General features: G+C 36.6%; 1 protein-coding gene across 13 annotated transcripts in view; it reads left to right on the forward strand.

Annotated features, from left to right (window-relative positions):
* The window catches only part of ATE1 (arginyltransferase 1), a 135,852-nt gene that overhangs the window by 93,677 nt on the left and 23,125 nt on the right, over positions 1–19,050 (forward strand). For all 13 annotated transcript variants that reach the window (XM_081073833.1, XM_081073837.1, XM_081073836.1 and 10 more), the window contains one exon: positions 5,158–5,278. In XM_081073833.1, coding sequence (XP_080929959.1) covers positions 5,158–5,278 — 121 coding nt within the window. The remainder of the gene's footprint in view (positions 1–5,157; positions 5,279–19,050) is intronic.

Below are 19,050 nucleotides of genomic sequence, written 5' to 3' on the forward strand. Positions count from 1 at the left end.
GAGCAAACATTCACTCTTCTATAGCAATTCAAAATATAGAGGTACTTACTTTGTTTTTGTTTCATTTTTACAGTTCTAAAACAGTTTGTAAGCAGCCACAGAAGTTATAACACTCAGTGACGTTATACATCACAGTATTCTGAACTTATTTCCCTTTGAGGACTTTGAATGGAGTGGTTATCCCTCACCAGAAATTAATTAATAATAAAAAATATACATTTTTTTCTCTTTTCTTGGGCTTTTATAAGATAACTTTTACCTTTTCTAGGCATCTTAAACTACATTATCGTCTCCTATAGCCTCCCTTTTCAGATACGTGCCCTGCGTGGTAAGAGTTCATTGTGGTGCTGTCCTTGTTGGGTTGTTTGTTTTTCTTTGAGACAGTGTCGGGGGGAGTCTGAAGGTCATCTTCTAGATCAAATTGAAAGAATGCTCTAAAAAATCGTGAGTTAAGCCCTGTCAGACCACTTACATTTTTAAATTTTTCAGTACTTTAGAAATCGGTGGTAACTCAAATTTCTTATTTACAAAAAGTCATGCATCCTATGAAAGGATTAATCTACTTTTACCTCATTGTTCCAATATGAATGAATGTACTTAGAGGTTGATTAAATATTTTTTCTTCTGAATGCGGGAAAGTATGTCCAAATCCTTAAGTAATTACATTCTTACTACAGACATTTCTCATTTTCTTAACACTAGCCGAAAAAGCAGGGTGGCTTTCAAATCTTGCATTTTTCATTTGTATGATGGTGACTTTAAGTTGAGCTTTAAGCACTTTGGTCACTTACCTCTCAAGTAGCTCAGTTTAGAAAGCATAACATTTCAAGGCGGTTTATTTCATAAAAACTTTGCATTCTTTGGCTTGAGAGAATATCTGAAGCACTGGAATAAGCATGTACTGAAGAGAAAAATAATGTTTTAACCTAATGTGAAAATCTGATTTCGATGATGAACAGAAGTTCAAATGTATATGTTTATGGTTTTTCAGTGAGATAAACTAAGTATTTAAAGAGTTTAAAAACAAAATGTCTGACCCATTGTTATGAGCAAGTATTGCCTTAAAAGAACATTGTGAAAATTGAGGAACTTTGGACAGTTGTACATCGTAACACTTAGTGTATTCTTACGTGTGCGTCATCCAGGCCTGTCACTCCCAGTAGGTTGTGAATGACCTAGAGGCGTGCGTTCGTTCATCTCTCTGTGTCCAGCACCTGTTGCCTGTCACAAAGTGAGGATTCGTTTAATGTTCACTGACTGAATAGTTTGCATAGCATCGTTGTTCAGACACTGGGTTCATGCATATCCTCATGAACTATGTCTGTTTTAACCTTAACGGCTCAAAGTTGATGCCTGATCACTCCCCGCCTCCCACTACTTAATTATTTGATCTGTGCCTCTTAGCCAGTCAGCACTCAGTTCTACCTTAAATTAGAAAAGGGTGTCATTTGTGTGTTTGTTGGTGTTTTTAACTTAAAGATGATACATATATTTTCTTTTTTAGACACTCTTAGGAGTCTCTTATGTCTGCCATCACAATAGAGAAGATACTTCATTCCATTTTTATTACAGTTTCTTTGTTCATATTGGTAATATTTTTGTATAATAAATCAAAATCCTAGACTAGTTAAGGGAGAAGAGCCAGAAAATTTGGCAAATGAGAGCATTGAGGAGGGTTTAGATCTACCAGGCACTAAAATATAATATAAAGCTTTAATAGTTAAAACTATGTGGCACTGGCATATGAGTAGACACAACATAATAAATAGGAAGTCCAGAAAGAGAGATAAATATATGTGGAAATTTCGTAAGATATCAGAAAGACATTTTAAATCAGTGGGGGAAATAGCGATTGTTCAAAAAATAATGTTGAGGCCATTTGGTAATCATCTGAAAGAAATTAGGTTGGATCTTTTTCTTCTACCTTATACCAAAATAAATTCCAGATGGAGCATAAATATAATGTAAAATTATGAAATCATAAAAGTACTAGGAAAAAAACATGAAAATGTTTTTATAATCTTTGAGTGATGGTGGCCTTTTTAATTATATTGGAAAACTTAGACACCAGTTTTTAAAGTGATAAATTATACCACTTATCCAGATTTCCACATGGCAAAAGAGCATGGCATACAAAGTCAAAAGACAGATAAACTAGGAAAATCCAACATATTTTACAAACTAAGGGTTAATTTCCTTAATATATAAAGAGTTTATTAATTAATAAGGAAAGACCAGAAATCTAACAACACAATGGACCAACTTTATGGAAAAGGAAATACAAATTCCTTTAAACATAGGAGAAGATACATAATGCAAATTAAAACTACAATGAACTGCCATTTCTCAGATTGACAAAAATCAAAAGTTTTGGTAGTATACTGTGTTGGTAAGGATGTGGAGAAATTAGCACTTGGATATATAACATTTCTGATGGAAATATAAAATAGCACAACTTCTATGGAAAATAGTTTTGTGCTATAAAACTTAAAACCCCTATGCCCAACAATTCCAGTTCGGGATTCATTCTAGACATAATCACAAATGATATAATATACAAGAATATTTACATTTTCCCAAATGGTTAACCATTTTAAACCAGCAATTTTCAAGGTCTGGATAGTTCAGATCCTTGGCAAGACATGTTTCTCAGTCTTTTTCAGTACAGCCATTTTAATGGGTATTCAGTGGTATCTTATGGTTTTAATTTGCATTTTGGTAACTAGTGTTGAACATCTTACTGTGCTATTAGACATTCATACATCTTTGGAAAAGTGTTTGTCGTTTGCCTTTTCTTTAAATTGGATTGTTTATTCTTACTATTGAGTTGTTAAATTCTTTATATGGTTTGGATACGAATCTGTTGTCTAATACATGTTTTGTTAATATTTTCTTCCAGTCTTTGGCTTGATTATTTTCTTAGTAATTTTTTGAAGACAGTATGTAATTTTGAGGTCCAGTTCATCTGTTTTTTCTTTTACGGTTAATGTTTTTTTTGTATCCTAAGAAATCCTTGTATACTCCCAAGAAAATTTTACTCCTTTTTTCCCCCCTAGAAGTTTATATTTCTGGGTTTTACATTTAGTTTTTTTAACCCCCATCAGATTTTCAGAATAGTCTATAACCAGAGGGAAGGGGGGCAGATTTAGAACCACTGATTTAGGCTGCTGTATAGTTTTTCAGAATTGTTAATAATATGGACAGCTCCACATAATTCTGTCTCTTTCCCCCAATAAAACAGTTTCTGACTTAATGAAGAGAATGATACTGTTTTTGCTAAGGTACCAGTGAAACATCTGGCTTCGTTATGCTTCTTAAGTAAATTATTTAAATGATCCTGTTAAGAATTTTAATAATAAAGAGGTATGTGGACCACTGGGAGCTGCCCTTGAAGATGACCTTTGCTGCTCTAGGGCAGTAAGGCAGCAGCCATTCAGTAACTACCTGGGAAAATCAGAATCCGAGACCTGAGTTCTGGTCTTCATCCTGTCACGCTTTCTCTCATCCAGCAAGCATTCCCATTTCATCAGAATAAAGTCCAAACCATGATATTTGAGGCTCCACAGAATCTGATCCCAAACTACCTTTCCATTTCTGCAGTGCCTTGCTATTTCCTGTTCCCCCCAGTTGTACTGCGCCCAACTCTGCATCCTTATTTATGCGGTAACCTTCATCTAGATTGTTCTCATTCCTTTTCAGTCTGCCCTAGACTTAATCCAGTCAATCTGTTAAGTCCCAATAAAACTCCACCTTCTCCTTGAACTCTCTCCCAACGCTCTCAAGCAGGAATTAATTTGTTTGAGCACATGTTATGTATTTCTCCGTTAGCTTTCAGACTTCCGAATGCTTTGAATGCTGGGAGGATATGGTGCTCATTTTAAATCTGAGAGATGCTTCATACAGTTCCCAGTACGTAGTAGGCTGGTTAGACAGTGCCTTTCTGACATCACCTGTATGATAGTGCTAAGCCCGTAAGCAGTAGTATTCTATGTACTGAGTTTCTCACTAGGTAGTGTTTTTCAGTCTTAAGGATACAATCCATTTGCTATTTGTGAAAGCAGTGAAGCAATTTTGGTGTTTCAAGAGCATCATTTAAAAAAAAAATTAAATAGAATGAAAATAAAGGATTACATAACATGGGTAAACATTCTATAGTAAAAGGTTTGTTTCTGGTTTTATAGTTGCAGATATGTTTACTAGATTATGATATAAAATGTATTTCTTACTGTGTGTTGTAAAAAAAATTTGAAAAACGCTGTACTAGATTTTAGCATCTATAATGAAGTTTGAATTTTAAAATTTAGAGAAAAGACATTTTGAATTTTAGCTAACTTTGATATTTCTGAAATTTTTTACTAAATGATGTCACAAAATTTGTACCATCCTCTGTTAGTTGTCTACCAAATTATCTTTAGGTGAATGATTTTTTCTTTTTCTTTTCAGCATCTATTGTCTAGTCTTTGTTTTAGATTTGGGTACGTCATTGGCTTACAAATATATAAATCATTTTTTTTCTAAAATAGACAGTTTGAAAAAACTTTAGAGGGTTATACAGATGTTTCTTTGAAATTTCTCTAAGGTTTAAAACTTCTCTTTATTTACATTTATTAGTGTAGGTTACTCATGGAAGTATGTTGACAAGACAGTGGTTTTTAATAGTTTAGAATGGAATGAATATTACTAACTGAATCTACAAATTGGAAACATTGTGACTAAGGATAGTGAAATTTTATTTGGAAAATAACTTTATATATAAATTATAATGCTCTCATATATGAAAAGAAATTTCCCTCTGTTATTAACTAGCATTTAAAAGGCACCTTGATTTTGAAACTGGGTATCCCTAGCAGTCAGCTTAGCAAGAATCATATGTTAAATATTTTTTCCAAAAGAAGGTAGAAACTCAAATCTCCCAAATCAACACAGGCATCCCCAAATGGGGATGTGTTTCTTTTAGCGAGCTTTTGAATCAAATGTGCATTCTAGAGATGGGAAAGCAATTGCTAGTAGTCATTTAGTATTTACAGTAAAGCTGTTTTCTGGTTGACTTCATTTAGATTTGTGATTAAAACCTTTCCTGGAGCTCTGGAGCCTTGGAACTAGGAAGTTACTGTGCTCATTACTAATGCCTGTGCCTTTTCCCCACGTCTCTTTTAGGGTCATTACAGGCCTTCTGATTTGTTGTGTCCTGAGACATACGTGTGGGTACCCATCGAGCAGTGCCTGTCTTCGCTTGAGAACTCCAAGTACTGCCGTTTCAACCAGGACCCAGAAGCAGGTATGTTTGGAGCGGAACTGGCTGGAAATAGTTGACTTTGTTTCTAGTATTCATGTGTTCGTGGCTGTGCCTCTAACAGGGTCAGGTAGCTTTTTATATATTATAGAGTGTGCTTGCGTGTATGTGTGTGTGTGTGTTTGTAAGCTAGAGGGACCATGTGCACACAACACTCACACTCACAGCTTTGCAAATAAATGCAGGGACCTCATGTTTTTGTGCTGCTTACTGACCAAGCTTCTCTCATTAGATTAGTTTTTACATCATGCTTTGAGGGCTGACACTGTTATCTACTACTTTTACAGCTGTCACAGTGCATAAAAATTGTTTACTAGATTATTTAGCCAATAAGATAGAAATATTGACCAATTGGACTGAATACGTCTGTGGAATAGTTTCAGGGGTGGAGGCGCCGACAGGCTGTGATGGGTTTTGTGACACTACTTTTTTTTTTTTTTTTAACTTTCTTCTTGCATCTCTGGTGCTTCTCCTTTTCTGTTCCTTCGGCCACCTCCTGCCCCAAAGAACGCCAGCCATATTTTTTCTCTGGTTATTCCCCTTTAGATACTCTGTGCACCAGCAGTATATACAGACACTAAAAGCATTGCCCTGGAGTCACACTTCCTACATTCAGACCCCGGTTCCATCGTTAGCTGGTAAACTCTGTGCCTTTACGTGACTTGATAATCAACCTGGCCTCTGATTCCTGGCCTACCATACTGAGCCGTAACGGGGATTAAACTAAGATGAACATGCTGAGAATGACCCCTATTGTGGTGTTGGTGATTAGGCAAATTAGGCAGCTGCATCCGATATACTGTGTTTCCTCGAAAATAAGACCTAGCTGGACAATCAGCTGTAATGCGTCTTTTGGAACAACAATTAATATAATAATAATATAATATAATATAACATAACATAATATAATATAATATAAACCGGGTCCTATATTAATTTTTGCTCCAAAAACGCATTATAGCTGATTGTCTGGCTAGGTCTTACTTTCGGGGAAACACGGAATGCCACAGGCTTTCATTGGCATATGTCTGTATTTCTCCCTTTCTCTGAACAAATGTACAGTTCTAGTCACCTCTTTGTTGTTCGAGTGCCACTCACAGTTTACAGAGGGCCTCCACACAGCTGTTCCCATCCTCACTGCCCACTCACTGTGGCCGTGTTAATCAGGCGAGGGCCGCCATCCTCTCGACGCTCTTGGGATGGTCGCATTAGGTTGCTGTGTGTCTTCCCCCACACTGAGTTCCTGGTTGTTCTGATATGTGCGTCTCTGACCTTAGAGACCTCACCACTCATCAGAAGAGATGCCCGATGTACACTTCTTAGGAATACAAACATTTTCGTACTAGCCACCTACGGTCTTAAGTTTGGGGAAAAAAGAAGGAAAGAACTGGAAAGACTAGGGGAGAAGGAGGGAGTAAGTGGAAAAATCAAATAGGAACACAAAGGGGGCAAGGAAAGAAATGCAGTAATTTCTTTTTTTCTATGATGTGCTTATTTTTTTCATAAATCAGGCTTTCTCTTATAAAAAAATTGGTTCATTGTATTTTGTTATCTTCAGCTGTTACGAAATCAAAAGTGGGCACTTCTTACTGTGATGATACCTGAGAATCTAATGAAGAGTGTCCATGTGGACCCAGATGAGTCAGGCCAGGCACCCTGAGATTAGCCCCAGGATTTCTAGATAATTCGGTTTCATTGAACAACTGGGGCTTTATAGCACCTTAAATTATTAATCAGAATCTCATCATTTCATTCTAAGGAAAGTTATCGGACAAACAGATATGTTGCTTGAAAGCAAACACTGAATCTGACGATTAGTTCTAGAGTCAGGCTGAAGGAAAGCACACAATTATCTATTCTCGCACAAAATAGTTTTCCTTTTAGCTTTTCTCAGGGACAGGTCAGAGCCACACTCCCTTATGGTACAAACTGCTTAACATCTTCCTGCTTTATTTCATGTTCACATATAAAAATTTATCTTTATAAGTTCCTTCCAACTGAATAATAATATGATCTTAAATTGGTTTCTGACTCCCAAACTTATGACACAATTTCATCTTCCCTTTTTTCCTTCTTGATCTATTTTAAAAGTTGCTTCTCTTCTTATGTAAGACTTGGAAATTAAAGCAATCCCAGCTCTCCCTGTTTTATAAATTTTTTATAAAGTTCAAAAGACGTCTGAATCATTTCCATGCACTGAATGAACATTCAAGTAAAGATTCATTCATGTTAATAGATTTTTAATTCATTTTCCAAAGTATGCACTAATGAGCATATCATGGCAAAGAAAATTTAAAGTCTCGTATTGACAGGTTTTTGTCAAGTGTGTGTTGTACCCAATGAGCAATGGATATATAGCGTGTTCTTTTCCTATAATTTAAGTTACGTATCTTACAGCAGTAGCTTTGGCTCTTACTATTCATTGTTTATAATTCGTTTACAAAGATCAATGGAGTAAATTTCTTTGAAAATAGTGCTTTAAAGTATTAAAAAAAAATCACCTGAGTAAATTTTAAAGATCTCACTGGCTTTACTCAATGATTCCTGAATCGGGCAGCATCCCATCTAGCAAATAGAAAGGAGCTCAGAGGAGCTGTACAAAGTGAAAAACTTCTGTAGGCGAAAGGGGGCGGAACAAGGAAGTTATACCAATGAATATCTGATTGTGGCAAAGTCACTTTCTTTAGGGGATGGCAGGGGTCTGTCATGCAGATTGCCTCATCGTGCTGGCCAGGTAATTCCAGATTGTCTGGTTTAAATTCCATTCCTGGGGGAGCCTGAAACTATACTTAAGTTAAATATTAAGTCTTGGTTTGGTGACATGGGGCTTGGCACAGGTGACTCCATTTTGGGGCTGTTGTCTCATTTTTAAAATGAAGATCCTTCTTTGGAACTTTCAAGTGAACACCATACAATTTTATCAGTGTTGAATATCACAGTCCAGACACTATTTGAAATCAGACTTATATCCTGTGGTTTTAGGAAATTAAAATGCAGTTCCATGCTGGAATGTATGGATCATGCTGTGAAACTCGGTCATTTGAGATTTAAATGACAGTCTGAGAAACCGTTCTCTTTTCTGGGACTAGTTTTACTTTTATGTGACCCAGACTCTGACTCAGAGAAAATACAGAGCTTAATATGAGCAATATTGTTAGTCAGCATGGTGCTTTCTTCTTTCAGTCTTGTTTCTCCTCTCATCTGTTCAGTAGTTAAATTACAGAAGGTACAGCTGAGCACATGGGTCTCCGTTAAACACAGTTTGGCTACCAGGTGCCTCAGTGGCCACTTGTAAGAAAAATTACATTTCCCCCCATCCTGAATTGCTGTAGGCCTCTGGAAATCCTGTTCTTCCCTGCCTTCGACCCCCACCGAACGCCCCACATTTTGGAGGTTTGGGTTTTATGGTTATTTCTCAACTAGGAAGTCTGTGTAACAGTAAAAACCTGTTGTATTTACTGCTTAAGGTACTGTGACAACAAACAAGTAATTTGGAAAATCTAAAGAAATCATTTTGTTCAAAAGTACTCTTTTGTTTTTCAATTCAGAACTCTGCCTACTCTAAAGAAAGGATTTCGAAAGTTTCTCAAATGATTTTTAAGTAAAAGTCTGTTAGATTGCCTTTAAATCGATGGTTGGATATGTATAGATTTTAAAAATAATGCATCACAGTTGCATTTTACCGTTTTTCTTTTAATTAAAAAAAAATTTCCTGGAACACTAGTAGAAAATTTGTCCAAATGCATTAAACCACTACTAAGAAGAAAATTTTAATGACCTGTAGTCTCATTATACAGCAATAATCCTTGTTAATATTTTTATGCCCTCCTTTTTTATTCTGTGCATGTATCTGTGTATTTTTTCCCAAAAACGAAATAAAAACCATGCTTTGCGCTTTTGCTATTTTTACTTAATACTTCGTGTTGCTTCTTTTATAAGGAAAATTACTTGACTATTGGCCATTCAACAAACAAATGCCGCCACTTGCGTAATAGGCAGTGTCTAATATTGATGTTTTACAAATGTCATTGAAAGAGTAAACCAGATGTTTGCTGTTGGTTTTAGAGCCACAATTAACTATGATTTGATTTGACTCTTAATGTTGGACAAATATTGTAAAATCCTTCGGTTCCAGATTTACAAGAAATTAAAACTTTACTGACCATATATACTATTTCCCAAGCACTGTTTTACCTCAGTGTTTTCCCCCATGTTACCTCAATTTATCCTTAGAATGGAATAGAATGTTTCATTATTGGCTCCTCAGATATTATTACAAAAATGACAGCTAATAATATTTTAATCAGATTTAAAATAATTTTAATTCAAATATTCAAATATTGCTCTATAATTATTTTAAGTATTTCAAAGGAGCTAATTAGAATACTTTTTTCTATTTCTACTTATAATTACAGTAGTATATATTTACCACAGATTAATCTAGATTTTATTCTTTTGTATACATACTTTGAAATGTTTGCAAGGAATTTCCTAATTGGTTTCTAATGTAACTAAGCCATAAATTATTGAGTAAAGTATTGAACTTAAATTTAAATTTATTATAAAAATAATAGCACCTGATTTTGGCTTAGTGCTTTCTGCATTTACCCAGGTTAGAGAATTTCTAGGACACCTCAAGTCTTCCCTACTGGGGAAAATCTAATATAAGTAGCAGTTTCCTAGTTTGATCCTTCAATTCCTGTGGCTCCATCTGTGTTGTTTTATGTTGTTTCATTGGTTTCTTTTCTTGTCTCTTTACTCCATTCTTCTTTCTTGCTGGCGTGGTTCCCTGGCATTTTCCGCATACTTCTGTAGTTTCTGTCACATATGCCTGCAGAAAAAGCAAGTCACTTTGACTGTGCCTCTTTTTGTGAAATAACTAGGTTCAGCAAACGCTCCGTCCTGCATTTGCTTTCTCAAATTTGCTTTCTCAAAGCCTGGTATTACTTCCTGAATAAGGGTGTGCCTCAGCCAAAATGTCATCCCAGTCACTGGGAAACGATGCCTAATGAGAAAGCACATTTACCAAAACTTCCTGGGGCCCTAGAAGTGGACTGCAGTATCAGTAAAGTTTTTTCAAATCTAGATTTGAGGTTGCCTTGCCCCCTGGAAGTTGCAAAGTGAATGATATTGATTGTTGGGTATTTAATAAACATATTCTTTATTACAAATAAAGATGGTGGTGTTTTGACGTAGCTAGCTGGAGATAGAACCAGTTATAGTCTGCCACGTCATAAAGAATATAAGCATCAAAACAAGATCTTTGGAAATTTGGCTCTTCGATTTGGTGATTCTGGAGGATGTGTTTTCATATGAAGATGTAGAAAGTTACAGTATCCTAATTTTTCAGTTTACTTCCTATCCACTGAAAATATCACTTTATTATATTATTAACTATCTTTTCCCACTTACCTTCTTTTCAGAGATATCCTTTCTTATCTAGATGTTAGTGTAGTCCTAATATGACTCAGGGTTTAAAAATTAGAAACTAGATTTTCCTAGTTTGCATGGTGTTTTAATGAGGACACTGGAGTGAAAAAAACAAGCTCTTCCTGCAATATTTGTGCATACGACTGAAGTATTATAACGTTTTATTATTTGCTTTTTCTATTGAAAATGTGAAACTAAGACTTACTAAGATAAACTTCAACAGTTATCAATGACTGTTCTCATTTTTAAAGAATGTTTTCAAGCCAGTGTTGCAGAGAAATTTTTTAAATATTGTTTTATAGATTTTTACCAGTCAGTCTTTGCTCAGTAAGCCAGGCATGAGCAGTGAGCCAATGACTGAGAATTGTTAGAGCCCTGGCCAGAGGCGACTGAAATGCCTCTTCAAAGGTTTGAAAAGCAGACTTAAGGTTTCCATTTCTCTATTAAAGAAATATTTCTCTGATCCCTTTTCTCTTTTCTTGTGGAATAAGTAAAAACACTTTTTAAACACACAGTTCTGTTTACAATCAGCATTTAATTTAATAATTCCTGTAATAAATAATAAATATCATTTCAGTATCATTCCAGCAGGCTCAGAAATATGACGCTACAGAATGTGTCTGTAAACGCTCCTTCTGCCTCCTTCTAAAGTGTGGCATCTTACAGTGCCACTTCATTTGAATGAAAAAACTGACTTTGTTTTTATGTATATAGTGAGGGTTGTCCAAAGCGTCAGTTACAGAATGAAAATGAAGCCCATGCCTGCTGATGAAGTGCTGGCTGAACCATGACACCCCCTGGCTATGAGACATCATCCGTTTGAAGCCCCCGTATCACTAGGAACAAAAAAGTGTTGCTAATTAGACTACGCCTCAATCAGCAGGATTGATCTGGATTTCAGAAATGTCAAAATGTGTAAAAATGTGAATCTTAAAATAGAAAAAATGTAGTTCAGTCTGTGCACCATCATACCTGGCAAAACTGTGGGCTGTTTAGGAAACTGGTTTTTATATGTTAGGGAGCTTTGTGGCCTCTGCATTCCAGACATCACATATTTTATAGATGGAGCTTGTGCTTATGTATCAGTTGGAAGGCATGGATTTTAGGTGCTTTTATATAAAAATGAGATTACTGTCCTTGATTGATGATAATAATAGCGCTCTTTTAATACTCTGATCTAGGTACTTTAAATTTTTTGAGACGATATATATAACTACTTTACAAGGATATTTTATTGTAATAAAAATAAAACCTTTTACTACTGAAAAAGCATTGAAATTCTGTAAGCATTGATGATCTCCATGCATTCTGGTTTTAAATTTAAAAACATTTGAAAACTTTGATGTTGAAAGGCAGCAATAAAAATAGAGAATTTAAAAACTTTGCTTAGCCAATAAATTCAGTGATCTCTGCCAGTTGATAGAATGATTAAAGATTAAATAAATAAACAAGGGACAAAAGATGGTCTCCTCAGATGTCATCAAGCCTGTCATCAGCCCTAAACTAATCTGCCATCGATTGAACATTTCCCTACCTTGTGAGTTATCAGTAAATATTCTTGGTTCAACTTGTGGCTCTGTGGTAACAGAACATGAATCATTAGCTTAATTGGGAAACCTCTTTAAACGATGGTATATTGATGGTATATTTTTGGAACCTGCATCATTTGATATTCAGAGCAATATCTACTAGCTATTGGAGTAACTAACCCAACGACAGACATAACCTCACGGATTCTTAAATCATTCACACCCAGCTTCAATATAAGAATGGAATTTCTGCATTTGTCTGCAAGGTACTTGTAAACTGTTTAGATTGTTTTTTTGGGTGTTAATATTCAGTTTCTCTGCAGAAAAATAAGCAAGCTATACTATGAAGGTATGGGAAGTTATGTTTATTTTATGAGTGTTCTTTTATGTGGTGCTAGCAAAATGTTTTTAATATAAACATGGAAATGGGTAGAATTCCTGTTCTTGTAAGAAGTGTATTTTCCTAGTTGCCATTCGTTTGAAATAGACATCATTTAGGGTAGACTTGACTTGTTCACGTTCTGTGGCATGTTCACTGATAATAAAGTAGAATTTGTCTGCAAATAGGAAATACATACTGACAGTAGGGAAATTATTAGTTACCTGCTTTACTAACCTCTATCAAAATAAGAAAGTAGGCCGGCCCGGTGGCTCAGTTGGTTGGAGCTCCATGCTCCTAACTCTGAAGGCTGCTGGTTCGATTCCCACATGGGCCAGTGGGCTCTCAACCACAAGGTTGCCAGTTTAGTTCCTCGAGTCCCGCAAGGGATGGTGGGCTGCACCCCATGCAACTAGCAACAGCAACTGGACCTGGAGCTGAGCTGCGCCCTCCACAACTAAGACTGAAGGGACAGCAACTTGACTTGGAAAAAAGTCCTGGAAGTACACACTGTTCCCCAATAAAGTCCTGTTCCCCTTTCCCAATAAAATCTTTTTTTTTTTTTTTTAAATAAGAAAGTGAAAATCTGAGCACTTGTAATGAATGTTAAAGAGACTGTCTTAGCTTGGTTTCTTTCCAGAAGCAGGTCCCGAAATTCGGGCTGTTACTCATTCAGGTAATTTATTTGGGGAATGGTCTCTGGGAACAGGAGTAGTAGTGGGGGATGGTTAGAGGGAAGGAGGGAAAGACAATATAAGATGTGTTACTGTATGATCCACCACTCGAAGGACTGGAGTTGAGTCCTTTTTGGAAACTTTCTGGTGTATATCTCAGAAATGGCCACCTGAGGGACCAAAGGAAGAAGTACATGCCCACTGGCTTCCATTTTCCACTAGCTGATTGTCTCCGTGGCTGTGAATGTCTGTGTCTGTACTTTGAGTGTGAGCTAGTGTAAATGCACAGTGGGCTCTTGTGGAGCCAGGCGACTGCTGCATCTGAAAGGCAGGAAGCAAGACAGATGGACCTGCCGCTTGGTCCTGGCAGAACCGTATACCGTTGTGTGGTATGAGTCGGAGGCGAAACCAAGGGGATAAGAGGCCTCTAATGTAGAAAGAACAGAAGGAGGTGGCGTGTCCCTGAGGGCAGTTGACTGTGTCATTTGCATTGGGGCAGATTAAGGATTACGAACATGAGAAAGTGGTGGACTCTTTAAAAAATTATTATTCAGTTCATTAAAGTAACAGCTGTTAAAATAACATCTGTTTCTTTAAACATTTAAATTAAGATTACAAATCTTTCAATGTAGAAGTCTTGCAATCATTTTTAAGGGCTTTTAAATAATGTTTGATTGCGTTTACAAGATGCTAATTAAATGTCTTTGAACGTTTTTAAACTTCTTTTATAAATGTAATGTACCCAGTTTCCCCTCTTAATTCAATTGTCTGACAAAGTACTCTTATAAATCTAATAAATTTATAGATTTAATAAACCTAAATTTTTACTGAGTGTGAAATCACAAGTCTAAATCAATTACTTAATTATGTATATCCTATTGGAGACAAAAGTTATTATTTACATAGAAAATTTCCAGAAGTCTGCTAAATAGCTACTGCAACTAAATAAGTGAATTTTAGCAAGGGCACAGTATGCAAGGGTAATACGAGCGTACAAAAATAAATTGTATTTTTATATATGAGCAGCAAACAATTGAAACTAATTTTTTTTTAAATCCACTTACAGTAACTTAAAAGAACATATAGCACTTAGAAATATATTTATCAAGACCAGTAAACTGGACCCTGCAAAGCATGGCTCAGGGACCTAAACAGTGGAGACAGTTACCATGTTCATGAACTGAAGGAAGTTACGAGAGTGATCTGTTTTTATTCTGAGGGGCCTGGTTCTGTCAAACATTACAAGGACAGAAAATAGCAAATACGCTCCGATTATTAATACTATAGTATTTATTCTCAGACATTTCCCCTTTTCATTGAGGTTTTCCAGTCTGAAAGACACACTGAAGCCTGTTTATAGTGCTTGTCGGTGACTCCACATCCCAAAGAGGTGGTCACATAGCCCACGACAGGTGTCCCCTTACCTAATTACTGCAGATCTCACTGCAGTTTGTATCCCATAAGCCCAAAAAGTTAGATCTTGACTGGCATTTGCATTACATTTAGGTCTTAAGATACATCATCAGTTCCCATCTAACTCTAAAGAGCTTTGAACTTGATGGAATCCTACATTGTGAGATTCTTAAGATCACTCGCATTAAGAGTTGAGTGATACTATATCCAGTTGAATTTTAGGTATCTTTCACATAGCATTCTCTGACTATTCATTCACAACTTCCCAAATCAGTCTGTTAACTTTATTTATACTTACTACTTAATCATTACTGTTATTTAGTGGCAGATAACTGGAGCATGGACACCCAGTAACATTATGTTAGCATTTAAACCAGAAACCTAAGGACCAAGGTTCTAGCTCAGCAACACATTAGCTTTGTGATTTTAGGCAGGTCCAAAGAGTTCTCAGCCTCAACTGCATTATCTGTGGAGTTGGAAATTCAAACTACATAAAGTTATGTGCTTTGTGACCACTACACCTTGAAGACTTTTTGTGAGGCTCAGACTGTTTAAAAACTGGGATGCGTCACACGTTGAAGATACACGATTCTGAAGCACCCGAATTCATATGCAGCTGATTTAACATTTTCCATAATTGGGCCCCTATGCTGGACCCTTTCATTCTCCTTCTCTCTTCCTCACTGTTGTGATCAGAAGATTAAAGTTGTAGTTTCAGGTGAGGCCAAGTTGTTGAAGATAGTGTTTCCCAAACTCCTAACTGTGGTCCACTGTAAGAAATGCAGTTTACATTGTGACGCAGGGCACGTTGTGTGCTCACAGGCACACACACAGCTGTAACAACGTGCCGAGTAGGACTCATCCTTACTCATGAGATGCACTCTGGTTCTTTTTAGGAAGTGCTTGTCACGATCCATTACATTGATATCGTAACCACTACCACTTACAATTGGACCACTAGTCTGGGAGAGCTGAGAGACGGGGTGTGGGCAGAGGTGGGGCTGGATTGTCACTCCAATTCTGCCGCTACTTCTATTGAGGTAGGTGGAGTAGTGGTGGCAGTGATTGCTGTGGTTAATATTTATTGGTCTAAGATTTGTATTAAATTCTTATCTCCTGTACCATCTTATTTTATCCATTGCTCTTCCCTCTAAATTAGAATTTATGAGACAAACGACTGGTAAAAAAAAGGGGCTGGGATGGGGAGGGTGTATTAGAGTATTCCTGTCACTGGAAGGACCTACACAAATTACTAAATAGACACCTCAGGTGTAGTTAGTGAGAGTTCTTTGCTGAGTGGTAGAGACTTTGTATGTATATTGTGTTCATCCAGTTCTTGGCCCTGAAAGCTGAGGTCAGAACAAGGAATGTGCAGTCTGTCCCAAGTGGCCCTTTTTGAATGGCCAGTTACTACCTTGGACAGCTTCAGTGGACAGCTCCAGCTCAGCTATTGTGTCTGTGTGATGAAATATGGGTGTTTGAAATAAATAATGGGCCCACTCATCAAAAATGTGAGCAAAGTTTTGGCTATAGGCAAGAGCTAGGCTGTAGCCAAGTTATAACTTGTACAGCAGGTTCTGGAGTAATATCATTTCATTATAATGTTGATGAGAAAAGAAAATTGATTCTTGGTCAGGACTACTGCGTACGTAGAGTTCGCACATTCATGTCTGCGTGGGTTTTCTCCGGGACTGCAGTTCCTCCCACATCCCACCGATGTGCACATTAGGGAAATTGGCGAGTCTACATTCACCCAGTCTGAGTGGATGTGGGTGTACCCTGCGTCCAGGGAGTTGGTCCCACCTTGTGCCCTGAGCTGTAGGAAGAGGCTCTGGCCACCCTCGACCCTGAACTGAAATAGTGGGTTGGAAAAGAATTTTCTTACTTGTTTTTATTAATCCTTCTTAAATGTATGTGTAGCTCACATTTATTTCAGTGTTTCATATTAGAAGTGTTTTGGGTCTTTATTTAGAAGTTTGGTGATGTTTTTGTGACCAGAAATACGCCTTAGGAACAACTCATGTTTGTATCAGTTAGCCTGTGTTGAAATTGGTTTCATTATATGTCGTTTCGCTTAAAGTTGCACTTTCTAAGAACCTGTCGATGAGGTGAAGTGAGGACTTACTGTACAGATTTAAACCCATCTGTATTTAATAGCGTTTGTACCTTTCTGGGCTTTCTTCGTCTGTTGCTAACAGTCCTCTTCACTGTTTCTTCATTGTAATGATACTGAAACTAAGATACCAATTTTGCTCATGGTTTTCATTTTGTGTTATATTCTTACGCATGCACACGTGGGCTCTGGGTAAGAAGAAATGCCACTTGTAAATTGGTGAAGTGACAGATTGGTTCTTTCCCACCTGTCCTCCGCTACATTAGATTTAAACCTAGGACTGGAGCACAGGTTTCTGTTCTTTTTATAATGGGTTCTACCGTCAATCTTGGTCAAGACTTTAATATTTTTATATTTTATTGGGATCTAATTTTGTAATTTTATTGGTCAAATATTCCAAAAGATTATGTCCTTAACTAGATAGTTAACTGAAAACTACCCAAAACTAAACACAATTCTATTCAATGGTATTATATAATATCATTGCTTATCATGTATGTTTTAGCACTCTATATAATCATATGCTGTATTTAACTCTTTGCTTTTGTTTTGTAATGTAAATATCTGTCTACCAAGCGTTTTTGAAAGAATATAATGAAAGTGCTCAGTAGAGCTCTGTAATAATACTAGTGCTATTTGAACTTAAATTTTTAATTTTATTATTAAATTTATGGGGTGACATGATTAATAAAGTTACATAGGTTTGAAATGTACAATTCTGTAATACATCACCTGTACATCGTATTGTGTGCTCACCACCCAGTCGGGTCTTTTTCTGTCATCATATACGCGTAGTTGACCCTCTTTACCCGTTTATACCTCCCCCCACCCGTTCCCTCTGATAACCACTATTATTTGAACTTTTCACCAGCATTTTTCTCACCTGCCTTCTGTGAGAATCCAAAGCAGATTGATCAGTCCAAAGCAAATTATTGCTCTTATGGGAGTTTTGATACTCATTTTAAAGTAATGGCAGGTAATTCTTCAACTCTGAGTTAAACCAAAGAAAAAGTTTTTTCAGGTTAATGAAGTTAAAGGGCGGGGTAGGTAGGGGCTTAGATCCTGTGATACACTGTCTAAATGTAAATATATTTGAACTAACTTACTAAATTTGCATAATCCTTGTCCTTTAATATTTCCAGAAAAGTCACGTAGAGTCTAGTGATTATAAATTGCACTTTATTTTTTAATGCATTTTTAAAAACACACTATTGTTAAATCCATTATCGTGAATCCTTTGATAAAACAAAGGCTCTTTTGTAGTGCAGCTAATCGGCCACCATGTTAGTTGTTATTCCGAAAACTAGGATTTTTAAACATGTTATCTTAAAGCACTCAAACTGCATCCAAGAAGGCAAGAAAAAGCCGAAGGAACCATTTAGTTTATTTGCGCTTCCTGAATTTGTCAGTGGTGCTCGAGTTTGCTTTGGGAGCATAGTGCTGGCTTTAAATTAGACTGCAGCCATTTCTTTCATAACCACACACTTTTGAAAGTATTTTTGAAAACATTCTGATTTTCAAGGAGAGAGGAGTGTGCATAGATTAAGAAAACAGTGCTTTGTAACACTGTTTGTTTTTTTTTTGCTTTTAGTCACAATACTTAATGTATTCTGTTTTTCAAAATACATAAAAGAAATAGTTGAGATTAAAAAAAAACATGACAGGAGCATGTTTGGATGAAAAGGCCTGAGTGACACTGCTCTGAAAATGGCCTTGAATCCTGTCCCCTTATGCTGTTGCCCTGAAAAGTTCTGTAACAGGTTCAGGGCTTATAAAGAAGTACTTGGGATATAGGAAGAGTTCTTAAAGATTTATTTTATACTTTTTAAGAAACTGGAATTTAGAAAGTTTCTGCTTTTTAGGGACTTGTAAAAAAATCGTGTAGCTGAGCAACATGAAGACAGAGACTCGGTTTCTGTGTCACAATCTGTCAGCGCTCATGGGGGGACGCGGGCGAGAGTCCTGGAATGGCCTGGCACAAAAGTTTCTCCTGCTGCCATTGTTGCCCCGAGCTTCTGTTATCACTGGTAAATTTGCCTTACCTGACTTGGTTACTTAGTGACAGGAAGGGGGTTTTAATGTTCTTCCAGTTCTAATGTTCATGTTAAAACATTTTCCTTCAAAGTAGACATTTTCAGTGCAATGTAATGAAAACGAAAACCAAGAGTATATGTCGTTTGGGGAGATTTGAGTCAGTGTGTAACAAATGGATTCCATCA

Source organism: Rhinolophus hipposideros, assembly GCF_964194185.1.
Source record: "Rhinolophus hipposideros genome assembly, chromosome: 15".
NCBI lineage: Eukaryota > Metazoa > Chordata > Mammalia > Chiroptera > Rhinolophidae > Rhinolophus > Rhinolophus hipposideros.